We start from the raw sequence: 27,823 nt of genomic DNA, 5'->3' as shown, positions 1-27,823 counted from the left end.
GCAATCTCCTTGTTGTCAAGGGATTGGAAGATTTTCTCTACAAGGTAGTGGTTTATGCTGCTCCTGTGTTCTTTCATTCTATTGTGAAAGATTATTACCACTTGACCAATATTAAGTTTTGCGCAAGAATCACAACTGAACTCATATACTCCTGATCTATCCATATACTTATGTAGAATTTAGTCAATGTGAACACGCCTGAAGAAGTTATTATGTAGTGAAATACGTGGCATGCGATATTGTGAACGGTTTAGTGAGAATCTAACTATAAAGTGTGACTTGAAATAAATATCCATGATAAAATATCGAATTCCTTTGTGTATATCTTACAGAAGTGATTTCAAGTTAAACCATGATGCATGATTATGATACGAGCAATGTCAACGGCAATAGTTTCTAATCACTGAAATATTATTTCAAATGTTGAATGAGGTCATTTTTCTATAGAGACTGTGAGAAAATACTAAATCATTTTCAGTTTTCAAGGAAAACCTATTCCTATGAATTGATTTTGAATTTAGCAAAATCACTGTAAAATAATGTAATAAATTTTCATTTTCTTTTCGACTGGTGAGATTCTGTGGAACGAGAAGAATTTGAAAATATTTTCTCTGTAGAAAACTCGTACAGACATCTGTCGAATATAATCCAATATCCATCGCTTCCATACACAGAGAAGTAATTGTTTTCCGGCGGGCATTTGCAAAATTCTGGTGTAAAGAGGAGTCGGTAGACCTACATGTTTCGAATTCAAATCTAAATGATTATTTTTTATATTATCTTGAGTGCAATATCAAAAATTTCACAAGGAATGATCTTGCTACGCAATTCAAAAAGAAAGTTTGACTTGACTCAACCACAGACTCTGAAGAATATTTTAAATTACATGATAACAAGTACTTCCACTACCTTTGTAGGCTATAACGAAGTAAATATTAAGTCATGTTGTTAAATGTAAGTATTGATTTCAGATATTCTGGACGAAGATATGTAATTGTCAGATGTTCCTATTTTTCGTATAACTTGTGGTTGTACAAAAAAATTATCATCGAAATAGAATAAGTAATGGCCATTATTCGGCATAAGCCTTGAATACCGTACAGATTCCCAGATACCGTACAGTATCACTAGTAAAACGCAGCCAAACAGCTAATAATTACTAATTTATTCAGAAAGAATTGAGTAACAAACAGATTTTTGTGCAATTAGCAATCGTAGGATTGAATTGTGAATGTGGCCTTGAAACAAGGGAGTGGCTTACCACAATCATTTTTTAAACGTAAAGGAAATAACGAAGTTGGCAAGCCAAAACGTATTTCTTAGTCATTTTAATTGAAATTTGGTTGTCAATATAGTAGTTTCATTGTGATTCGATTGATTTGAATGTTGAACTGATAAGAAGAAAAAATTCAGTTTAGTTTCAACGAAACTTGAATTTAAACCTGTTGTCACACCTAAGTATAGTTTGAAATGATTTGAATGGATTTTAAAGATAATTATCAATTATCTCGGAATAGCGAATGTGTTTTTCTCCATTCCTGAAAACAATCAACCTAGAGAAACACCAACACAAAGGATATTACCTGATGTAATCCAAATCCAGGCAAATTCAAAGAGACATTCGTATGAAAGGACAGGACAAATACCTGCACTAAGGCGTTCTAACCGTATAAAAGAACAAACAAGAAGATAAAACGTTCAGTTTAAGTAGAGCTATGAAGATGGCTCGTTCACCGAATCTGATTTCCCTCGATTCTTTTCTTCGGGGCTATATTGAATTGAAAGCTCATATTATGGAATCTGGGACAATACGGGAGCTTGTAGACAGAATTACTGAAATGTGTGCTAACATCACCTTAGAAATATTCCAAAATGTTATAAATGAGTTCGAAAATAGATTGTTTTACTATCAGGAGGTTCGAAGAGAACATTTTGAACATTTGCACAACTTATTTTTTCATGTATTAGATAGATAATAGAGAGGTTGAAAAAAAATCTATCGTTTCATGTGTTCGAAGTCAACACTTGACTATTGCAAAAGATGTTACTGATTTACTTCCCTGTTCAATATAAATTCATTTCGAAAAATGTAACATAGGGTGGCGGACTTACAAAATTCCTAGCCCATATTGAAACAACAATAACTCCGCATCATGGGTGAGGGGAACTAACACCCCCAAAAGCCTTCGCGAAAACTGCCAACGTGGACCAGCCTACCCAAGCTAAGGTGTAAGAAATCGTGCCGACAGCTGAATGGCCGCAGGGTGATATGCGATTACAAACGATTCCCTTGGGGAACCGGGCGAAACCTCATTGTAATCAGGCTACCTCTGGTAATGCGGGGCTCTGCCAGAGGTAACCAATCCTTCCCTTGCTACTTGTGGGAACACACGTGAATGAAACAAACACAAAAACAGACACAAGAAAAACCAATTCCGAGACCGGGCAGAAGTGCTCACCTCAATCTGAGGCGGTGATTGGGGATGTCCACCCCAATCTACCGCTCGGAATGAGGCTGGACATAGCAGATCATCTTGTGATGTAAGACAAAGGCCAAGGCGTAAGTGCATTTGCAGCGCCGAGGTCAAAAGGAGAAAGAGAGCGGAAGTGGCTGGAGTAGAAGCAACTATGAGTGCACCCTTCTCCTCTCCCACTCCACCTCCAAAAGCAAAGGCACCTTCTGCGGCGGGCGCCAAGAGCTCCGCCTAGAATGAAGGCAAGGAACCTGCAGGAAAGCGCCCTCACTTGTGCACCTCTACAGAGGGAACCCCAAGAAGGTTGAAAGCCGCGCAATGACAGTAATGTCGCTGCATTTCCCAAAACCTTCGCGGAAGCCGCCATAAGACACCTCAAGGTTGCAAACGAGAGTGTGTGTTCGGCCTATACCTGTCGATATAAAGGAGATGTCTCCTAGTGACCTGTCCACCTTCCTGGAAAGGACAGGATGGACGATGACCTAGGAGGACAACTCCTCGGGAGGATGTACAAAGGGTCACATGTGGCCTGAGTGCTGTGGGCCTACATACACCCTCCCACTTTAATTTAAAAAAAAGTGAAGGTCATTGTATTGTGAATCGGCATACCTTTAAAAAGAAATGTCACAAGACCCCTCTTTCTATTTGAAAAACCACTAAAAATTATTCCTTCATACAAACATTTCATAAGACTCTTATATTTAGCACCGCTCTAAAGGGGGGTGTTATATACGTCCGCACAGTATGATCTCACTATATTGCATTTACATATTTTTCCATCCATACAGGTATCTTCCAATAGAAAAAATATCATTATTAGTATTCCACAACCTTCTTATTGTTTTCAGATCTACCGGAAAGTTTGAAAAAGGAGTCAATGACTTCCAGAAAAGCCGGAGCACCTCTAAAACAGCGGCCCAGAATGAACTCTACCTTCAGTTGACCTACCCAGGAACCCATAGTATGTGATGGTTGGACCTTCAGGAATTGCTCCAGGATGGGTAGCTTACCAAATCTGCATGAATTGGGAAAACCGGAAGGGGAAGACCAAGGTTATAGACCAGGTAAAAAACTATTGAAAATTGATATAATTCAATACCAGTCATGGCGTTTCTGAACGATTTCCAAAAATATATCTAAGTTTGGTGCTAGTGTGAGTTGGGAATATTCTGTAACTATTGTATTGCCCTACAAATGATATATGAACTGTTGTCAGTTTTCTCAACGACAGCTCTCGTTAGACTACTTATTGCACGTTTCGATATATGGTTTTTTAATAAAAATTTGACCCGCTGCTAATTGCGAAGCTCAGGCTCTTGCAATAAGCAGCGGAGTCACTCAGATTATATATGAGTCAACCAGGATTCCTGACCGTGATGAAAAATATGCTAGTCTTCTGGATCTATATCTAACCCCCAATCCAGAAATTCACACAGTCACATTAAGATCTTCATTGGAATCTTCTGACCAGAAACTCATTTCAGTTGTGAGTGAATTACCGATAAATGTTGGGAAACAATCAAAGCTGATCAAAGTTTGGCATCAAAGAACAGCTGAATGGGAGGATCTTCAAGACCATTTCTGAAATTTCCCCTGGCTAGATGTTTGTTTCAGCTCTAAAGATCCATCAACTTCTGAAGTCACTGAAGCTATTCGATCATCCATGGATGCATATATTCCTGTTATAATAAAACGACCTTCTAACACGAAAGCTTGGTTCAACAAAAATTGCGAGCAAGCTGTCGCCTCCAAAAAACTCGCCTACCGGCAGTGGCGCAAAAATTCCAGTGCCGAAAACCGAGCCAGGTTTGGTAATGCTCGCAACAGCTGGAAACTTAGCATAAATGAAAAAAAAAAACTTCACAATCAAATAATTAGGGATAAATTACTTGTCGATCCCAACCAGTCTAGATCATTCTGGTCAGTAACGAAAGCTGATAATCAGAACTTTATAGAATCCACAATTTCACCACTAACACAAACGGATGGTTCTACTAACTGAACAATTTACGTCCAAGTCCACAGTCCATTTTCTGGACCACACAAGAAAGGGGTTTTTCCTTTTCATTGGAAGATTGATCGCGCTCAGCCTATTCCAAAAAGGTCAAGGAAACTCTTCCAAATAACTATAGATCAGTCGCTTTGCCATCGATGATATCAAAAATCATGGAGAAAGCAAACCACCATATCCTCAAATATTTGGAAGGGTTCAACATTTTGAGCGCACATCCATATGGCTTTCGGAAACAAAGATCAACATGCGATCTTCTATCGTATGTCACCCACATTTGGAATAACGCAATCGAGAAACATGGAGAGTCAAGAGCTGTTGCGTTTGATATTTCTAAGACCTTCACCGTGTGTGGCATGGGGGTTTGCTGGTTAAACTTATAAGCTATGTCTTGTCGGATCATTTTTGTGTATAACTCTTCAGCTTCCTAAAAGAACGATCCCTGCAATTGGCCGTCGATGGATATATCTCGAATAATTCCACCATCAATGCTGGTGTTCCCCGGATATCCATATTGTCTCCAACCCTCTTTTTATTGTATATCAATGACTTATTGGGAAAAAACCAAGAATCCAATAGGTATATTGCTTTGCTGACGACAGCAAACTTGCCTCTTCATTTCATTTGGATTCCAGAACATCGGCTACGGAAGCACATCTTCACCAACAGCAGGAGGTTGAATATCTTAATGAGGATCTAGAAGTAATTTCAAATTGGGGTGAACGTAACCATGTTTAATGCAAGCCACAAAAACCCAGACATCTATTTTCTCCAAAGATATAAATGTCTCCGAACCGGATACAATAATGTCAGGTCAGACAATTCCGCTTTCTGCTTCGATAAGTTTGTTGGGAGTTAAAATGGATACCAATATGTCTTGGCACAATCATGTCGCTGGAATTGCAAGGGCTGCAAGGGCTTGAAACACTGTTCCAAGCTTTCGTACTGTACACATCTCGGTATCTTTTGATGATTTATAAAGCTCAGATCAGTAGTGTTCTCATGTTCGGGGCTCCGCCCCCAAACATACCGTGAAGCTGCTAGATTTCATCACGTGCAACCTTGATAGTCTAAAACAGGTTGGAGATTTATCTCTCTTCTACGGATACTTTCACGGGAGGTGTTTAAGTGACTTGGCGCATTTGATTCCACCAAGAGGGGTACGTTTTGAGGTTCAACTCAGTACGCCTCGTTTAGAAAAACAGTTGTAACACTACGTGAATAAAAGTCAGTCATCATTCGGGTGGTTATGTTTATGAAAGAAAATTGATGCAGATTCAAAAAAGTTCAAGATACATCAGTATTGTACGAGGATAGTGTATTTTCCTTTTTTGTTTTCGCAGGTCCGGCATTGGGACATCTTTGTGGAGGATGTAACGGAGCTCTGTCAAATGCTGAAAAATCCAAGATCCTTCATAGGTATTCCGGACACAACAAAATCACCAAGGCCAGAAGCAATCCTCATGACTCCAACAAGATAGTGTACGATGACGCCATGGTAGAGGTATAAAAATCTGAAGGATATAATAATATAATACAATATTTGAGAGAAAAAAATAGTTTCCACTGCAGTTTCCAATGCAAGGCAACTAGTCGAGAACAGATCCCAAATACAGGGCTGAACCACGAATTCATTGCTATACTCAACTATAATGTCCTTTGATGATTTTTGATTGGGCGCTTGATAGGGCGAAAATTAATTTTGACAATAACAATTCATTACTAAAAATTACATGTAATGTTTCTTAATCAACAAGTACTGTTGAAAATGACTACGCCCCGCTCGGATGCGAGAATCCATTCTTCTCCTCATCGATTCTCGAAATCTTTCAAAAACACCGATTTTTAAAAACTTTCAAATTTTCCACTGGAATAGTATAAACTAATGACTTTAGGTGGTTCTATAGGAAATAATACACGGGGTCTGAGTCTGGTGATCGAGCAGGCCATAAACGATCTCCGTATGCTACTGTTGAGAACTCTCGAGCTGATATGGTAAAATGCGCTGGTGCACCATCTTGCATAAACCACATTGCATTTCTTGTAAGCAATGATACATCCTCCAGAAACTGAGGTAGAGTTTGTTCCAAAAAGTTACGGTATACCTCGCCAGTAAATCATCCTGACAGAAATACTTGTCCAATTAGGAAGTCACCTACAATTCCCTCCCAAACGTTTAACGAGAACTGTGTTGAAAGTGATCTTCAAGAACCTCATGTGGATTATCTTCAGCCAAAACATAGTTTTTGTAGTTATCCCTTAAGGCATTTCTTAAAAAACTGGTTTCATCGGTGAAAAGAATAAGCGTCAGTCGTTGAGGGATTTGAACCAATATGCGCAAAAGCCTTTGACAGAATACAATACGTGGAATAAAATCTGCAGAAAGAAGTACCTGAACTCATTGTATGTGGTGTGGATACAACAAATAGTCTCTAAAATGTTCCAAATCGTCTTGTTACTTACATTTAAAGAATTTGCAATGTTTCGAGTAGAAGTACCTGGATCTTCTTCTATCATGGCCAGCACATTCTCCTCTACTTCTACCGGTCTTACTGCCATTGGCCTTCCTGGTCCTCCATTTCGCTTCAGTACTCATGTTTCACGAAATCGTTGATGTATACTTTGAAAGGTTTTTCTATCAGGCACATTGAGATTAGGAAATCGTTCACTGTACAACCGCCTAGCTTCCAATGAAATGTCATCAGCAAGTCCATAAATGAAATGCATGTCAGCCATCTCTGTGTTACTATACCCATTCAATCACAAAGTCAATCACTTTCAACCTATGACACAAATAAATGACCACTTACGAGGACGAAGCATACCATTCAAATTGAATGTCTGCAGCCTTTTGTAGCAATCGAAATGTTGTTGATAGGTACCAACGGAATTGTTAGATTTTTTTATTACTTTTTAGGTTTAGTGTAGTACGCTATACTTTCATTTCGGGTTGATAATTTCAAAATTACCAAAATTGTTATTGTCGAAATTAATTTTTGTCCCGTATCTTCGAAACAAAGCGCCCTATCAAAAATCATCAAGGTAGGTAGGTAGGTCTAAAGTGAGTGGGTCTATTCGACCCTCCACCGCAACCCACAAGGGTTTATTGTGGCTCACACCCATTCACACTCGGCCAAATAAACCCACCTTCTTAACGAAGCCGATTAGTTTGTATGGTGAGTGATTTTTCAGGTCAGATGATGAGAGTACGGATCTGCTGAACTCTAAGAACCTCATTCAGTCCCCAGCGGGGCAGGCACAAAGTATATGCTCTGCTGTTTCATCATTTTTCAGACAGAGGCGACTCATACTGTCTTCCGACAGTCCAAGTCTCTGGGTGATTCAAATGACAGTGACCTGTAAGAAGGCCTGTTAGACATCGTAGTTCATCCCTACTGTAGTCCAAATACTGTTTGGTATCAAGCTTCGAGGAATGAATAAACGTCTTGGAGTGAGCCAATCCTGGAAGATTCTGCCAGAAGTCTATATATCTTCTTGCCATCCAGGTGTTCAATATTTCTTTGACAAAGCCTAAAGCGATGCCAATGACAGGTTCTGGTCCGATGAAGTCGCTTGCAGCACCTTCCTTTGCAAGACAGTCAGCAGCTTCATTGCCTTGCAGGCCAGTATGGCCAGGAATCCAGATCAGAGACAATCTGTTGAGTGTTCCTATCGAGGAGAGTCGTTTTTGGCAGTTTGCTACAAATTTAGACGTTGCTCGGTAGGAGCCAAGAGCTTTCAACGCCGCTTGACTGTCTTGATGTCTTTCTTCAAGTCTAGACCCTAAAACTTCTGCTGAGTCCATTAGGAGGTCCAGATCTGGTACTAAATCATTCAAGTCTGATTGAGAGAAAAGTTCAGGGTCATCGGTACCAGGATCGTATCTGCCATCACTGTCGCTACCGCTACTATGTGTTTTTGCGTCTAAATCGTCTTAAATGTTGTCCAAGGTATCCGGAGGTGAAGGATTAGGCAAGTTAGGTCCATTAGGAACAGGGCGAACAGCTGAACGTATGTTGGTGGGGTATGAAATATCCTTTCTGTTTTTTGAATTGAAACCTTGCACTGAACAAGAACAAAAATAACAGTCATCACTGTGATTTTCAGGCTCTCTCCAAAACATGAGTACTCCAAAACGAAATGATTTTTTTTACCTTGAAACCATTGTGTAAGTTCTTCAACAGACACAGAACACACTATAAGGGGAGCCCAAGATTCATCTTGGTCCCCTAATTTATTACCAAAGTATGCAAAATATACCTTCTGAACAAAATTAGAAATATTCCTTTGTTGCTTCTTGATGGTATAAGACCCAAAAATATAACAGACACTGTCAGGAGGGTTAACACATCCTCTAGTACCTATTTCTTCTCGAAATGGTAGCACAAAACTGTTTGATGTGTACACCACAGTGGCTGGCTCCACACTGATCGAGTCACTGCCTGCAACTAACAAGTATGTTCTGGTTCTAATATCCCAAAACGTTTGGAAACTGCGCAAGACATGGTGCGTACAAACAAAAAAATCTCAAACAGTCCGAAATAGTCTCGGACACTTGTTTAAACCAGAACGCTTTTGAGGAGACCACTGTGCCACCAGGATCATTTCGCAGTCAAAAGCAGAACAGAGGATTCATCAGTCCGAAATTATCCTCAATAAACCAGAACGCTCTATATCAACCGCACATGAACGTGACGTCCTAGAACCTGAATTTCGCAGAACCAGAACAAACCTAAGGTCACGCCCGGCGCCCAGCAGATAGTAGGTTTAGGAAAGAGACAGACAGACTGACACATACATGCCTTGTTCCAGTGGGAACTGGATTTTCCCAGTTTAGATTCGTTTTGTTATTGAAATAAATAGATTAAAACCGTATTTTATCTTAGATATACACTGACATTGTGTAGTAGGTAACTAGTTCATCACAAAAGCTCCATAATTCAAACTATATTATACAGAAACATCAAACCCATATCGAACCTAAAAACCCATTCAATAAGGAAATTTCAGGTGAAATTTGTGACTTATCTATAAGTGATAAATTTTTTTTTACTATTTTTTCCGTAATCTGCACACAAAATACTGTTAAAGTAACTAGTTAAATATCCTACAAATTTTTCATCGCAGACCTGTGTTACACATGTCTGTGTTACACATCTATGGTCTTTAAACTTCAGTTCCTGGGCCAGTTTTTGAACGGTTGCAGGCCCAAGTTACGACGCAAAATTCTTCAGGTTGTGGTCTGCGGAAGGCCGCGTTCTTGTGAGCGATGTGAAGTTGACTGCCTCGGGTTCCCCTGCACACTTTCACAGACAGCGTGGTTCATTCCAGTTAACGAATATGAAATTTCGCATTCCATGCCTTGATTAACGAGAACTTGAAACATAAACCTCTTGTCTATTTCATGTCTTTTCTTGGAAAGAGTTGAATTCGGAAAAGTAATTTTCCCATTCCATGGAAATTATCGAAGATATTCAAATATGAGACACCCGAGTTCTCGCTGGTAGAAGCGCAATCGATGAAATATCAGTTCGTCGAAGTCCTGATTGAGTTTCATCGCCTTTAGGGTTTACGGATTTCCAGGAACGGGAAATTCACCGAAATGAGATAGAATTCAAAGCGGGTAATAGATTTAAAGCTATATGTCACCTGTTAATGAATTTTATCCGTGATTTGGCGTGCCAAGAATGTCTCCCATGAAGTTCAACAGTTGAAACCCTTTATTGGTCCCAACTGCTATTTTTTTATTTAGTCGAGGTAATCTTTTTCGTGAATACTTAAAGCTATCGGCGCCCTCTAAAGCCAAAAAAAACCAAGACAAAGAGATAAAGCCGCTGCCAGCTAGTCCACGTGGACTGAAGAAATGACTGTTGTATTTTGAAGATTACTATATATACCAAAATCCAACTACTTGGAGTTTTACAGACAAAAACATTTGAAAGAGTGTATGCCCTTGAGAGAATTGCTGAAAAGTATGGACACACCATACTGAGACTTCCCCCTATTTTTGTGTTTTCAATCCCATCGAGTTGATTTGGGGAAAATTGAAACAAAGCATCAGGCGGAAAAATAATTTTACAAAATTTGATAAGAAGGTAAAGAAGAAGTACCTAATATTACCGAAGAAGACTGACGGAAAAGGATTGAAAAAGTAATTTTACTTGAAAAAGTAATTTTAGTTGAAAAGTTATGCCGGGTCCAGACCAAGCAGACAAAACAACGACAAGACAAGAACACTCATGTTTCGCGACAAAGCGGCGACAAATCCGATACATTTCTGCAACATTTTTGTCTTATTTGGGTTTTGTTTCCAAATTCTGAGACTGTTGCAAGTCCCGTCGCCAGTCGGTAAAGATCAAAGGGTCTCTGTTTTGTCTGCATATTTTACGACAAGTTGTCAGCGCAGTGTAGACGGTGCGCTGACAAAACTACGTGACCATGTAGTAAATCAGTTTATGTTACAGAGTATTAACACAAACCAATTACGTACATATATATACGTATATATATATGTATATATATAATCTTGAACCCTTTTACCCTCAGGGTGTCGGGTTATCATTTTATTGTTGCTTTATGAACTTTTTCTATTCCTTTCTGTCTCTAGTCAGTGTCTTTACTTCGTTCCATTGTTTATTTCTTCCTTGTAGAATATTTCCTATCATGTCGTTCCAGGTTTTTTCCTGTCTTCCTCTTCTTCTCTTGTTTTGTGTTTTCGCTTCATAGATTTGTTTCACAGGTCTATTGTTTGGCATTCTCTGTATGTGTCCCCACCATCCTAATTGTTTTTGTTCTATAAATGAAATAATGTCTTCTATGTCTAGTTCTTCTATTATTCGTGTATTTCTTGTCTTATCTCTCCTTGTCACTCCTATCATTCTCCTCAGGTATATCATTTCTGTTGCTTGTATTCTACTTTTGATTTTATTTGTTAATATCCAAAATTCACATCCATATGTTAATACTGGCCTATATATTGTTTTGAATTATTGTAGTTTTGTCTGTCTTGAAATTTCTCTTCAATTGATGAAGTTCTTATTCATTGTATAGTACAATTTTATGGTTTTCTCGATTCTGTTGTTAATTTCTGCTTCTTGTCTTACTTTTTCGTCTATTGTTACGCCTAGATATTTGAAATATTTTACTTGTTCTATTTTTTTATCATCTATCATCATATTTATTTCTTCTCCTCCTATGGTCATGGTATCTTTGTTTATTCTCATTTGTTTTCTCTTCAGTGTTTCATTCCATATTTTTATATTATGTTGTAATCGTTCTTCATTTTCAGCTATCAGTATTAAAAGTTATACATACCTTTACATAAACACTAAGACTGTTAGTTAAAGCTTCACAAACTTCAGGTATTATTACAGATATGGACTGCTTTGATATTTTTGAAAGATACATGAGGCTAGGCTGTGGTAGGAATCGCCTGTTGATAGAAATCTTAAAGTTATTGCTAACCTTCCTGTTACACATATAGCATTTCTGTAGTCAGTCGGTAGCCAAGCGGTTCGGCGTGGGTGATTTGTTCACTCACTCGAATTGACTGCCGTGTTGGTCGGTGGTTCAAGCCCTAGTCTGAACGATCGATCTTCACTTGCTATCGTCCAACCCGTGTTAGGAATCACACGTTAAAAGGTAAGACCTCGTTAATCCTTAGCTCGCACAAGTTTCGACTTCTGAGGGTTGTCGTTCGTAGGGGTGCGACAGCTGGTTAACGGAAAAACAGATTTTAAAACAGATTTTTTTTTAAAACAGTTAGTATGTCTTTTGGCAACTGCAGGACCAACAAGGCATATCAGATTCTCGAAATCTTCGGTGGACATTCTTAGAAAATTCTCAAAGCTTGAACGAATCTCACCACTTAGTCCAATATCATCCTCACGTAACTGAATTAACAATTCATCAATGGAATAACTTCCTTGCTTTTTTTTAACTTGGTCTCATCCAAAAACGTTTGCGTTTCATTTTGCCAACATTGGATGAAGAGGAAAGAAGGATATAACAACTGGCGGCTAGGAATAAATCTTCATTTTTTGAATTTTCCTCCTGATGGAAACGCCACATGGTTAAACAACGAATTCCAATCAACTAAATTTTGTTGCACATTTGTCGTTGTGTGTGGACAGTTTGTCTCAATTTTGTCTTGTCTGAATACCTAATATTTTGTTGCAATTTTGTCGTGTTTTTGTCTCAAAATCGTGTTCACTTTTTGTCTGCTTGGTCTGGACCCGGCATTAGGCCCTTCTTTCTTGGATCCTTTTGAAGTAATATTCAGAACCATGTGTATATAGCTCTTCTCTGATACTTCCTTTGCCCAGCACTACCTGATTCCTCATTATTCGTTCTTCATTATTAATTACCTATTCGTGTTGAAAATATCGTCAAATCAGCCTATCAAAAAATGACTACTTTACGTGACAGAGGTGAATCAACTGGATCTGAAGAAATACTGCTCATGAGTATAGGGGAAACCAACCAATTCATAATCATAATCATAATCATAATTTATTAGCCCAAGTATGTATAAAGTACATTTAAGGTTGTCATAACAGAGGTATGAGTATATGTATAGAACGTAGATTTAGTGTAAAACGTAGAAAAAGTAAACGACATATAGTTTAGTGACAAACAGTACATGACATTTACAGTATCTGAGAAACTTTCAACAAAATTATTAACAATTTCAGTGGATTATGGTTGTATTTCATCAAAAGAGAAGTCAAAAAATTCGTCGAGATTTTAGAAAGCATTATACAGTAAAATTTCCATAACTGCAGCTTTAAATCTTTTTATCGGAGCATTTTTTAGTCCATTTGGTAATTTATTGAAAACTTTCAGAGCAGTATAATTTGTTGGCTACTGAGTTCTTTTCATTCTATGGTAGGGAATACTCAATAAATTTTTATTTCTGGTGTTGTAGTAATGATATGATGAATTTAGAGATAGTGAATTCTCATTTTCTTTAATGTACATCACGCATTGTAATATAAAAACTGATGGTAGAGTTAATATAGGTATTTAATTTTTTAAATAATGGTCTGCAGTGGTCCTTGAAACCAGCTTGAGCTATTATTCGTATGACTTTTTTCTGCAATTTCTGCAATATTCTCTCACTATCTGAAGAGTTACCCCAAATTAAAAGGCCGTAAGAAAAGACCGAATAGAAGTTACTGTAGTAGTATGTTAGTGTCGTGTCAAAAGTGGTGAATTCTGTAAGTTTTCTGATTTGATAAACTACTTTATTCAATTTTGCTGCTAATTGCTCAATATGTTTTTTCCAATTCAAGTTAGTGTCAATATGGATGCCTAATAATTTCACGCTATTTTATTGATCAGATTTTCCGAATAGTAACTCGTTTGGTTTTTCAGTATTTAGTTTAAAATTGTTTGCTGTAAACCAATTGGTGGCTCTCGCTACTGTTTCAGATTTTTTTATAGTTAATTCCTCGACCTCTTGGGCTACATTCAGAATGGTCGTGTCATCCGCATATAAAATAGCTGCATCTGCGTTCAGGTATTTTGGTAGATCGTTTATAAAAACAATGAAAAATATTGGTCCTGGGACAGACCCTTGAGGAACTCCGATATCTAAAGGCAATAATTCTGATTTTTCGCCCGAGGGTAAAACAACTCTTTGCTGTCTCCGACTCAAATAAGAGGAGAAAAGCTCAAGAGCTTCACCTCTGATTCCATAAAAATCTAATTTATTCAGGAGATAATCATGTGTTACACAATCGAATGCTTTAGATAAGTCAAGCATGGTAGCAGAAAAAAGTTTATTATCGTCTATTGACGTTGTGATTTTTTCAAGAATGGATATCAGTGCTTTCGTCGTTGATTTATTTGTACGGTAACCGTACTGCTCTTTAGCAAATAGTTGTTTACCCTCGAAATAAGAAACGACTCTGTTTTTAAGCAGTTGTTCTAAGATTTTCGAAAAGACTGGTAGTACTGAAATTGGTCTGAACATATTCACATCAGTTTTATTATTGGTTTTGGGAATGGGAACCACTTTGGCAATCTTCAGTTCATCTGGGACTATTCTTTGTTCCAGAAGTACTATAATAGTTTTCAAAATACCTACGGTATATCGAAAACCGTACGTTATTCGTTAATACCTATTCCAGACAGAACTTGACAAATGTTATAATTTCCATACTTTCATTACCGAATAACAGTGATGGTGAATTAGACGATTTTCCAGCATATGGCTGCTTATTCTCCAGTTTCTACGAGATCGCGTTGTAACCTACATCTACAGGGCGGGCCCAGAAGAAGGGACTCCATGAATAGTTCGATTGGTGCGACATCTGTTAGAAGACTTCTAGCTGTTGTGAGGGGTCCGGGAAACGGTGGTCAATCAGGTATATTTGCTAATTTTTCCATACTGAACATGTTAATTTTCTCTAATCAAACTGACAGGATTATGAGTTTATCGCCATGTGGTCCTCCTACTCTAACCATCGAAAATCATTACAGGTCGCAACGGTAGCCCCATCTACACGAAACGCGTCCTCTTAGCTAATTTGGTGGTGATATGCATCAGCCATCTCCTCTCGTCGGCAGCGTATTTACCTTTCCTAGCTCTCCAGACTTCAGTTTCGGTCTGGCATAGGCCTTCCAGTGACGTAATGCCAGATATCACAACTGGATCTCTCCTCCTTTCTGGTTCCTACGCCGTGGCGGCCATTTTTAGTTTGGTTGCGCCCTGTATACTCAGGAGAGTTAGCCCCAGCGTAGTCATAGCTATTTCACATGGTGAGTTCATTACTAAAAGATGCAGTTGCGATTTCCCATTATCGAATTACATTTTTCAATCAAGAGAACAGACCAATCGAATGACAAATCAGAATGAACACTATTGTAATCAGTTTTATTTATTAATGACTAAATACGATCTATTGTTGAAATTGAATGCTAACTGAATCCTGCATAACATTGAAGTTCATTATTATTACTTTCACGATTCCAGGTGCGATGATAATCTTCTATCTGTCCCACCTATACCCCGTTCTTTACGTGACAATCCCTGCGTGTCTGTTGTTGGGTGTTCTCCAAGGATTGATGTCCTGTGCGCATATTTCTTTCCTGATGATCCTCTCCCATAGAATAACAGGACTCTTCCACGAAGAAGAGGAGGAAGCCAGACAAGCTAGGAGAACTTGCATCGTCAGAAGAGTAGCACGAGCCTTCCAAGTGAGTAGATTGATGAAATAATATACAGTGTGTAACAACGAAAACTTAACAGAGCCGTTTTTGAATATGAAAAGTAAGATTTTTTAAAAAAGCTCGGACACGTCGATTTCTAATTAAAGGGGGACACTTTTCAGACTAATCAGATTTTTTGTAGTGCGCACTCCCTCGGAGGGGTGCGTCCGACGACCCTTATTTAGATAGGACAAGTAGGTCGAGTGGCACCTTGTTTTGAATGTATTTCGAATACCTTTACATCTCTTTTAAAAGAAAATTTTTGTAACGATTAGTTTTCGAGATAATTTGAAGATTTAAAGGTATCTTTATTGAGTTCAACTCTTTTTTAAATAAATCAAATTGTTTTTAAAGGCACAATTTGCATTCAGAACTTTCATAAAAAAAATTAATTTTTGCTTTTTATGACAACCTGCTAATACGTGTCCATTTGATTTCGTAAAAAAGGAAGAATAATTTGTTTATTACGAGGAGATTTTTTCGGGGGATGGGGTTGGCTTCTACCCTTACATTTTAGGTAAATCGAGTGGCACCTCCTTATGGAGGTTGCCTTTTGACGTGGATATGACGTGGATAAAAAAGTGAATCATACTAAAAACTTACCTACACAACGAATACAACCTGCTGATTTCCTTGAATGCTGATGACACAGAAAAGTTTAAAAAACTGTTTTAGGGTTAATAAATCCCAATGATTATTTTTAAAGCACACACAAAAAATGTAACACCTAATGAGGGTAACTCACATAGGAAATTCAGAGTAAATGTTCAAAATGTGCGCCATTTGCTCCATGCAACAATAAAGATTTTGTTCGAATTTTGCTCTTACATTATTCAACATCTGAGGAGTTATAACTCAGCATTCATCAATAATTTTACGACGTAATTCATCCAAATTGGCTGGCTGTGTAGCATAAACTTTAGACTTCAAATATTCTCACAAAAAGTAGTCCAGTGGTGTTAAATCTGATGATCGTGCTGGCCATTCAATTGGACCTCTTCTGCCAATCCATTGTCCTTCAAAATGATTATTCAAAAAATTTCGAACCAGCTGGGCATAATGGGGTGGTGCACCGTCTTGTTGGAAATGGATAAATTTATCTTGACATTTTGGATCCTGTTCAATTATTTCAACTATACGAGGTTGTATTGCCTCTTCAAAAAGTTGTAAATAAGAATCACCGGTTAAATTTCCGGTTAAAAATGAACCTATAATATGATTGCCTAATATTCCGGTCCAGACATTCAACTTTTGGGGATGTTGGGTATGTATTTCTGCGTATTGTCTTGGGTTTTCATCCGACCAATAACGGCAATTGTGACGGATCACGCAACCATTTAAATAAAATGAGCTTTCGTCCGAAAAACAGATGTTATAAAGCAGCTCGAGATTTTGCATTAATCTCTCACTCATGCCCTCACAAAACTCCTGTCTTCGGTCGAAATCATCCTCATTGAGTTCATGAACAAGTTAAATTTTGTAAGGATGGAATTTGTGGTTTTTAAGGATTCTCCATGCGATCATATGGCTTATTTCGGCCATTGCTGATAAACCTCTGGTACTTTTGTTTGTGATTTGTGTGTGTGTGTGATTTGTGACCAAATCCAGAACGTGATTTCTGCTTAGGTGTTTACCAGGGTTTTGCTCGTTAAATAAAATTGACGTTCTATTAGCATTTTGGTCGTTGCCAAAAAAATAAAGCAGTAACTGAAACCCTTTCAGCAGTAGTGTAAGGCATTTTTAAACAAATAACAATACACGACCCGTTTAAACAAAACAATCGAACGATGTACTAATGAAAACTGGAAGAAAAGGAGTGGGTATTGATTGTAAAAAAAGGATTTTATTCAACAAAAAACTGATAAGAAGAACTGCTCGATTTTTTTTCATTTAGGCATACAAGTTACCGAGTGGTCTGTCTAATGTATTATTAACATGGCAATTTTAACTTCAAATTATCTCGAAAACTAATCGTTATAAAAATTTTCTCAGAGTTGTAAAGGTATTCGAAAGACCTGCGAAACAAGGTGCCACTCGACCTACTTCCCCTATCTAAATAAGGGTCGTCGAACGCACCCCTCCGAGGGGGTGGGTACTACAAAAAATCTGATTAGTCTGAAAGGTGTCTCCCTTTAATTAGAAATCGACGTGTCCGAGTTTTTTTTAAAAATCTTACTTTTTATATTCAAAAACGGCTCTGTTAAGTTTTTGTTGTTACACACTGTATTTTGTTCTACAACTGTTTTTGTAGTAATATTCAACATTATGAACTGATGAAAAACATCACTAACATTGAGGAAATACATAACAAATTAGAGGTATTAAAAGAACAGGTAGTAACGGGTGATTTTTTAAGAGGTATAGGATTTGATTTTCAAAACAACATAAAAAATTTGAAAAAATTGATGAAATCTTCGTTGGAATCGATAGTACGATCAATATAATTTAATGTTTGAATATAGATGATTTCATGCAAATGTTGTCCGCGGCTCCGCTTTAGATGGCCCATGCGCAAGGTCCAATTTTGGCACACTCTCTCTAACATATCGATTGGTATTTCACGTATAAAAGCTTCACTATTGGCTTTCAGAGCGTCAGTCGTTGCTGGTTTATCCCTGTAGACATGAGCCTTAACATGCCAACACAAGAAATAATCCAAAGGCGCTAAATCTCACGATCTAGGCGGCCAATTGACGGGAACCACCTATTGGTGTGACACCCGAGTCAACTTGCAAAGTTTTATGTCAGTGTTGAAGTTCAAAACTGACATTCACTCAATCCCAAAAAACGTCAATCTCACCCAAGAACATCAACTTCAGTTCAGGGATTCCAGAGCAAACTCTCTCAAAAAACCCTCGAAACTTTTTTCAATTATTATTCATAACCCCTTGCTAGCAAAGCGCAATCTGATAAACCATTCGCTTAAAGGGATTCCCTGTGGAATCGCTGAATTTAAAGTAGATACAAACTTTGTGAATTCCCTCAGCCGCTTTTCATCGCTTGATATTCAAAAAAGTTTCGAAATAATACGAACTGTCTCAAGAGACCAAACTTGTGAGAGGGATAAGCAATGGAGGGTTGTCGACGGAAATTACCATTTATTTAATCCAGCTTGTTACATGCGGATTGTGAATTTTCGAAACAGTAGACATTCCTGATTGATTGATGATTGAACAGTCTCTGAGTGGTTTCTATACAAAAGAAATATAAGTATTGCATTCAGATTCCGTGAATGATTCACTAATCTTCTGCCATTTCTCCATTTTACTATCATCAAAGCTGTATTTGCTTTCTGCTGTTGTCTTCAACGTTATTAGTATGTCTTGATAATTGTCATACTACTTTCTATATTAGATTTTATATTATTATATCATAATTTTCATAAAATCATAAAACTCTCATGATGAATCAACTACATATAGAAACTTAAAAAATAAAAGTGAAATATTATGTACATGCCAAGTAAACTAAATTATTGATGAGCTTAGAAGTTGAAGCTAAAGTAAGAACATTGGACCTAGAAAAGTAGTCAATATCAATAAAGAATTAAGATTAATTTGATGATACCACCATTTCAAATGAAGACAATACAAAAAAAGTTGTAGCAGATCATACTGTGCAAAATGGTTTTCCAACTTCCCATCATAAATTATAATGAAAAATATTATTTGTCTATATTTTCCAGTGCTCGATATTATTCTTCTTTCATGTCTTTGAATGTTTCAGACTCATTTGTTATCACTTCAATATATCAAATATCTCGGAATTAATGTTGACAATAACTTGAATTGACAGTTGCACATACATTTCTTTATCAAGAACTACAATTTCTGATTCACCGTTTCAGAACACAAGAGAATATTCTAGACTTGGGATTTCTCGAAACATTGTATATTACGCTATCTCAGTCACATATTTCTTATGGTATACTGGAATGGGAATTAGCAGAAAAATAATATTGGATAAATCAGTTTTGTCTCAAAAAAAATTTCCCAAATCATATTCAGAAAAAAAAACGACCTATTCTCTAAATGCTCTTTATCAAAAAAGAGTTTAAGATCCTCTTCAGTTATACTTTTTAAACAGTGATGGAATAAGCTTACATGCCAACATACTCAGCAACTTCTCTAATCGTTGTCATTCACATCTTCTCGACCTTCTATAAAAAGCTTTTACCACTTCTAAACATTTTTCTGAATTAGAGTACAATCACCGTCTGCCAGTGTCAATATTTCAAGTATTTTTGAGTACTTAAATACATTTCAAACACAAAATTTGGTGTAGATTTTTTAAAGATGGCATTTGTGATTCCTTCTGAATGGTAATTAGTCACGCTCAAATTGTAACCAATTTTCTTGGGTTTTATAGATTTATTAGCCTTCATCTAATCGTTCGTAGGAATCGCCTTATATTTTTATAAATTGAACTTTTGTTATAAAGGTACTAACAGGCATTTTTTTGCGTTAGTTGCTTTTTGTTGGTATTTGTGTTAAGTAAACTTATTATTATACTTTTGTATTGATGTATTTTCTTAGAAATCCGGTAAACTAATCTGTCGTGCTATTTCCTACCCGTTTGAAATGAAACATTCCTTGAATAGATACATTGCTTCTAGCGGGAACTTTAGATTATTTTGATAAGTGCTTCAGTAAATGTATTTTTTTTTAATTTACTGTAAACTTATGGACTCATTTTTGAGTATGCATTCTGAATATTCTCAACCTGTTTAATGATATTATTATAAAAATAGCATCATTTTAATTTATTGAATTTTTCAGAGTGCTCACGACTTTGGACTGATCCTTGGTTCTGTATTATCAGCGATTCTCATAACGTATACGGTAAATCTACGAAGTGAAATAAAAGCCTTCGATAATGCTACAATTGTTACAGACGTGAGTATAGATACCGTTTTCAACACACTTCCATCAGCTTCACCTGTATGTATGTATGTATACCGGGTGTCCCACATTTTATGTGACAGGCAATATCTGGTTTGTTGAAGGAGATATATTTTGATATAATTTTTAAATATACAGGGTGTTTGGTGTAGGTGCTACAGACCAAAATTCCATTTTTTTTAAATAGAACGCCCTGTATATCATTACATATTCAGATGCTACGTTAAATTCTGATATCATTTCATGTTTGGTTTTTGAAATTCGATTACGGCGTTGTTGAGTTATTGCTTAAAATGTAAAGTCTTGAGAACGACTATTATTTTTTAAAATATCTCATACAATTATTCTCTCTGCATCAGATCACATGAAAATTAGTCAAAATTTTGGGTGTTCGAAGTAATGGTTTCAATTTTGAGTTGTGGAATTCAGTCAGGAATCATTTTGAATATGAAACAATTGCGAAATTGAAAGAGGTGTATTCGAAAACAAATCTTTAATTAATAACAATGTAAATAATATAACTTGATAAATCATTTCATAATAATGGTAGGTACCTAGAAATAAGTCATAAAAATTGTTCAAAGTGATGCCCATTAGATATTATACAGGCTTCGAAACGTCGAATCACTTTTCTCGTACAAGTCGCTCTTATAATATCAGGCGTAATATCACTGCACGCTAGTCGAATTTTCATTTTCAGATCATCCACATTCAAAGGGGGAGTAGTGAAAACAATATCTTTTAAATAACCCCAAAGGAAAAAATCAAGCGGTGATAAATCTGGGGAACGAGCCGGCCACCGAATTGGACCCTTATTACCAATCCATCTATTTGGGTACGTTCTATCCAGATATTCAGTAACAACCTGTGAATTGTGAGGAGGAGCACCATCTTGTTGCCACCAAATTCCTTGTCGTTCTGCTATGGGAATATCTTCCATCAACTGGATCAAATCATTTTCTAGAAAATGTAAATATCGCAATCCATTGAGATTTTCATTGAAAAAGTAAGGTCCTATGATGCGGCCATTGAACACCATACATTAATACCCCAAGTAGTTTGAAAATTACTTTCGCGGACCCAGTGGGGATTTTCTTGAGACCAATAGTGACTGTTATGTCGATTCACAACTCCATTATTGTGGAATCGCGATTCATCGCTCCACAAAATTTGACTGAATATGTTAGGACTTTCATGTAATATTACCTGAATACAAGCAATGAATTCAAGTCGTCGTTCAAAGTCCGTGGGTTTCAAACCTTGTACCAACTGAATTTTGAATGGGTGGTATTTATTTTCTTTCAGAATTCTCTGTACATTAGATTTACTCACACCGACTTCTTCTGCAAGAGTACGGATAGAAACATGTGGATGAATAATAATATAAGCCAACGCATTGATCTCTAAATCTTCAGTTCTAACAGATCTCGTATGATGACGATGCTTTATAGTAGAAGGAAATGACCCAGTTCGCAATTTTTCTACAACTCTCGAAAAAGTCATTCGTGACGGAATGGGTCTGTCTGGAAAACATTCTTGGTATAGACCTTGTGCTTGACGGCAGTTTTTCTGACATTCCCCAAAAATTAATAACATATCAATGCAATCACTTGGACTAAACGCGAAAGGCACACTGGAGTTTTCGCACAAAGAACACAGTTACTGTTTTGCAATGAATCACTGAATCGAACTGACAAGTAGATACAATTCAACAACATTTGTTACTATGGCATCAACAAGCATAAGCTACTTGATGAAATTGTGCAATATAAAGCAATTCACCCTCAAGTTAGTCACATTCTCAAGAATTTCAATATTATATTCAACTGATATCGATATCGTATCGTAGAGGTGAGAATAATGGTTTGTATTCAGTAGTAGTCTAGTTCAATTTAATAAAAGATATAGACTGGATTCGTGTACGAACAAATAAGTTTTTTTGAAACTTTATATTTAAGGAAAAGTGCAATAACTCAACAACGCCGTAACCGAATTTCAAAAACCAAACATGAAATGATATCAGAATTTAACGTAGCATCTGAATATGTAATGATATACAGGGGGTTCTATTTTAAAAAATGGAATTTTGGTCTGTAGCACCTACAACAAACACCCTGTATATTTAAAAATTATATCAAAATATAGCTCTCATGAACTCCTAAAACTTTTGTATGAAACATTTTTTTGTATCTCCTTCAACAAACCAGATATTGCCTGTCACATAAAATGTGGGACACCCGGTATATGTATGTTTGTTTGTAACTCTCAAGCTCAGGATCTGTATTTGACAGAATTATCGACATTATTGCTTGATCTATTCGCGGGCAGATGGCGCTCTACGTAACCTCCTTAATTTATCGCAATTTTTGCTTGATCTATTCGCGGGCAGATGGCGCTGTATGTAACCTCTTTGATATAATTCGAACTCACTTTACATGTATTCCTTCATTTGAAATAAGAATTTTTTTATTGACACGCGCGCCTGCTGCCTTATTTGTAACCCCCTTTTGCGCGCCTGCTGCCTGGGGATTGGTAGCTGATTTTCAGGCTCCCTCTCCGGAATCGAAAAATATCAATGGTCATTTTTCTAAAAAATATACGGCGGATTGATCCCAAAGTTAACATAAAATAAAAAATTATTTTCAACTTTTTAGTTCGATGTTCTTCAGAAGCGTGTTTTTTAGTTTTTTTAAACTATATTTATTTAGTTGCAGATGTAAGTAACCAAATATCAGAAAATATTTATACTGTTCCAACTCCATGATATTATTGCTAAAAAACTGTAATTCAAGAAAAAATATATCGAAAATTAGAATAAGAAGGCGCTTAGTCTTCCAAAAACTTAAAATCTAAAAATTGAAATATGATTATGATAAATATGAAATCAATATGGTTGCTTTCTAGGGCGGTTGTACAATTTTTCGATACCATTTTCACAGTACGAACTGTATTTAGCCTCAAAATAGGTCTCAGTTTCGACGTATTATCCCTTCATCAGCACTGAATTCTCTTGAGGTCGGAGAACAGAAAAAGTCACTGGGGGCTAGATCTGAAGAATACGGTGGATGTGGAAGCAATTCAAAGCCCAATTCATGCAATTTTGCTATCGTTTTCGTTGATTTGTGACACGGAGCATTGTTTTGATGGAACGGCATTTTCTATTTCTCCAAATGGGGCTGTGTTTCCGCGATTTCGTTCATCAAATGCTCCAATAACGCTATGTAATTGTCGATGTTGATGTGTTTTCTTTTTCAAGACAGTCGATAAATATCGTTACGTTTTCAACCGTGGGTTCACCAATAATTGACTACACTGAATAATCAAACTTAACTTTATTTCACTTAGAATACAACAAACACTTCAACTAAACATTCCAACTATTATTTGAATGTCTATCGCCTTACTAGATCACTTCGCGTATCGCACTGTAACGTCCACTTCACTGTGTACTTGACTGTTCAGATATGACCGCGGCAAGCGTTTAAATATCGCAATCGAACATCGTGGAAATTTCGCCGGAATTATTTTACTGCTTCTCGAGCAGGAACATTGGTCATTTCCACGCTCTCAGCTGCGTCACGTTTGGTTTGTGGTTACCAGTGGCGGCCGGCGTTACTTTCTTTCGGGCATGATCTACAACAATATTATACCATGTTCATCCTTGATAGCATACCTTCGCCAGCTGACTGTTGCTTTGGAGTTGGTTCACCACGTGCAGATGGCGTGCAGATAACGGTCGTTTTGATTTGTTGTGCAATTATGGAGCCATGTTTCATCCACTCTCACATATCGATGCATTAATTCGTGTTTTTCATGGTGGAACAGCTTCAATACTGCTCAGAATCATCAATTCGTTGTGTTATTTTATATCGATTGTGAGCTCGCTCGAAACCCATTTTGAAGAGAACTTTCGCATACCCAAATATTCATGCGCGATATGTCCAACACGTTTGAAATCTGTTTAAAATCTGTTTTTTCCGTTAATCAGCTGACTCCCCCATACGAACGACAACTCTTAGAAGTTGAGAAACTTGTGCGAGCTAAGGACTAACGAGGTCTTCCTTTAATATCTTCAGAACCTTTAGAACAAACAGATTTTAAACAGATGAACTATCTTCCACTTCCACTGTAATTTATAATACTCGAGACAGTCGAGACGTTTAAGTTTCCAGATATTGGAGGTTATATGGTTTATGATATGAGTGAAAATCTGCTACGCCGTTACCGAGGAGTAAATTCCGCTACGGTTGGCAACTCTGGGCGTGAGCCGCGCCGCGTCGCGTCCGCGCGTTCCTATTTGTTCATTCTATGTGTGTGTAAAGTGTAACATAACTCGTGCAGCATTATCTCCGATTTTTATGATCGGGTGTTATTACACATTGGGCGTTAAATGCCATACCTACCTTAAAATGGAAATTGAACAGGTTTTCAAAAAAGTTTGTAAGAAAAAATCGTCCGGTATTGATGAAATTCCTGGTCATGTTATTAAAAAGGTTGCCAGTGTGATTTCTGACTCATATAATTAACTCTACTTTCATTGAGGGAAGGTTTCCTGATATACTTAAAATGTCAAAGGTTTTGCCAATATACAAAAAAAAGGGCTCTAGATCTGACTGTGCATCTTGCAGGCCTTTATCGCTAATTAGTCAGTTTTCTAAGATCATTGAATACTGTTTCTTGCAAAGATTATATGATTTCTTTGAATCATTCAGATTATTTTCTTCTAGTCAGAATGCTTATAGAAGAAGTAAATCTATAGTTGATACGGGTTCACAACAATATTCAATTCATTCCAGTTTCGGATTTGAGATCTGAATTTTGCCTGATCTTCAAATCTGTTTCAAATCAAATGTGAAAATCAATGTTATGCAACAGGACTGTTTCTGGAACTCCACCAAACCCCTCCCGCACTGCCACAACACGACCCAATTCGTCTATATCACTTCCACTTCCGATTTACAAGACTACAACTCCTATCTGGATGACATTTTCGACCGTACCGAAGAAGGAAGGCTCTGTGGAGCACAGGCCTGTCCTATATCTGGCTCCCAGTCAGTTAACCTGACACTGCAGTCGAGAGAGTTCAGAATCTTGCCGCAGAAAACATCAGATATTCTTGTGGGAATATATGCCGGGGCTTGTGGAGCAGCGTTAGTTTTAGCTACGTTGGGGTTGGACAGAATCAAGATGTTAGTTTATCAGGTGAGCCATTTTTGCTTTGATTCGAACAGTTAGATTTTCAAACCAATTTTTTTCTATATAAGTCGATAATACATAATCGAAAAAACCGTTACATGGGATGTTAAGAATCCAACAAAATATTTTTCCCACACACTGCATCATTGGAAGATGATATCCTGATGATACCAACTAGGTTGGTGAAATCTCTTCGAAATCGTGTTTCAGTTCTAGTGTGTTGGAAAAGTTACTTTAAAACTTTTTATAAAGCATTTGATGATTTTCGTTCTAGATATTCATTTCTCAAATAACACAGGCCAACGAGGAAAAAATACCTTATTATTTTGTTTTTTAGGGTGCTAAATCCAAATATGACATATATTAAGCCGTATCATCTACCATTTTTTCACATTTGCACATCAATATAATAATTTTTTTGATATATTACAGAATTTAAAAGCTTTAATATTCTACAAAAAATTGTCAAATAATTTGTGCTGGATGTAGAAGAGTTGGCAGCACTGCTGAAACACATTTACCACAGTATTTCTGTATACAGTAGTTTCACTCAGCGTCGGTCCCTTTGATGTCGGTGTCCAGGAGTTTCATTTTTTATAATGATGACGTATTTGACACTAATGACATTTCTCCCTACTACAATCTCAACCAAAGCGTGTATACACTGCTCAACATAACAACTATTCATATAAACTGCTCAAAAAAAAACAGTCTATGAAAACCATGTTGGGCACCTGAGAAAATTGTACAAATGATAATTTTGCATTTGTGTAATATTGAAGTAACCCAGATCATTTGTGCAATGATGAACTAAGTTTCAAGTAGATTTTAAAAATTCATGGAATCGGCAGATGTTCATATTCGAATGTGACAAAATATATTTTCATTTCAACAAGAAAAAAGACAAGATAAAGAACGTGTTTTGTTATTCATGAATCATGGTACGAATCCATGCGAAATTTCTTTGTAGTGATTTTTGGGGCCAAATATAGCATATTCATTTATTGATTGGAGAATTCAAGATGGCGGACGAGTTTGCCGATTCGATTATATTAAGGACCAATTATTAAAAATATTCCTAATCGAATTCATCACTCAAGATTAAGGAATCTGTAGAGCCTATTCTTTCTGAATTATGTAGTTACTATTCAGGACTTGAAGAAGTAAAAAAGTAATTAAGTATGTAGTGTTCGATCATACAAAAATAATTTTTTTGTATGTATGTACTAACTATAAATGTATGTGAGAGTTTTCGGAGTCGGAAGTTATGAATTATTTACACTGTAAGATAATAGGTTGTTTTGCTGCTTCCAGCTTTTATCCAAGTAAAAATTGATAATAAAATCACTGACAAGTCCAAATGCATTTTTACTATACCATTATATATGTTTTCCGACAGAAAACAACTACTTCTTTAGCTAATAACTCGACATATATTGACAAATGTTGATATTTGAATCTATACAAGTCTAGATGTCTAATCAACCCCGAAAAGTTGCTGCGTAGATTAAAAACAGTTATTCTAAATGAAACATGTCCTATTAGTCAGCAACTTCTTATATAATGTAAATTTGACTATCAAAAATACCTTACGACTGTTAACCTTTCGGAATCCAAGTCGCCTCAGACATAATTGCAAAGATTCTCACTTTGAAGAAACAACTTTGCAAGAGCTCTCTAGGACAAATAGTGGGACTTCGCCTGAATCGAACAAGGAACCAACTGCGAACCGTTTTGAAGTGTTCCTCATCAGTGCAGACCATGCTATCACGGTTGTATACACACAGGGACTCGTTATTCCTCCTAGAGAGCTCTTGCACAGTACCATGGTTCATGAATAACAAAACTCGTTCTTCATCTTGTCTTTTTTCTTGTTGAAATTAAAGTATATTTTGTCACATCCGATCCCATGAATTTTTAAAATCTACTTGAAACATAGTTCATCATTGTCGAAATGATCTGGGTTACTTGAATATTACACAAATGCAAAATTATCATTTGTACAATTTTCTTAGGTGCCCAACATG

At 36.8% G+C, this 27,823-nt stretch overlaps 1 protein-coding gene across 1 annotated transcript in view; it reads left to right on the top strand.

Annotated features, from left to right (window-relative positions):
• Positions 1-27,823, top strand: part of LOC111504533 (uncharacterized) — a 99,378-nt gene that overhangs the window by 56,548 nt on the left and 15,007 nt on the right. Inside the window, exons 2-8 of the mRNA XM_074173515.1 lie at positions 3,323-3,538; positions 5,829-5,989; positions 14,696-14,855; positions 14,971-15,249; positions 15,464-15,687; positions 20,478-20,594; positions 25,476-25,802. Coding sequence (XP_074029616.1) covers positions 3,472-3,538; positions 5,829-5,989; positions 14,696-14,855; positions 14,971-15,249; positions 15,464-15,687; positions 20,478-20,594; positions 25,476-25,802 — 1,335 coding nt within the window. The 5' untranslated portion in view covers positions 3,323-3,471. The remainder of the gene's footprint in view (positions 1-3,322; positions 3,539-5,828; positions 5,990-14,695; positions 14,856-14,970; positions 15,250-15,463; positions 15,688-20,477; positions 20,595-25,475; positions 25,803-27,823) is intronic.

Source organism: Leptinotarsa decemlineata, unplaced genomic scaffold (assembly GCF_025532065.1).
Source record: "Leptinotarsa decemlineata unplaced genomic scaffold, Ldec_3_MD MMD2_tig00000251_RagTag_RagTag, whole genome shotgun sequence".
NCBI classification, from domain to species: Eukaryota; Metazoa; Arthropoda; class Insecta; order Coleoptera; family Chrysomelidae; genus Leptinotarsa; species Leptinotarsa decemlineata.
Note: the sequence above shows the minus strand (reverse complement) of the source record. Positions and strands in the feature narration are given on the sequence as shown.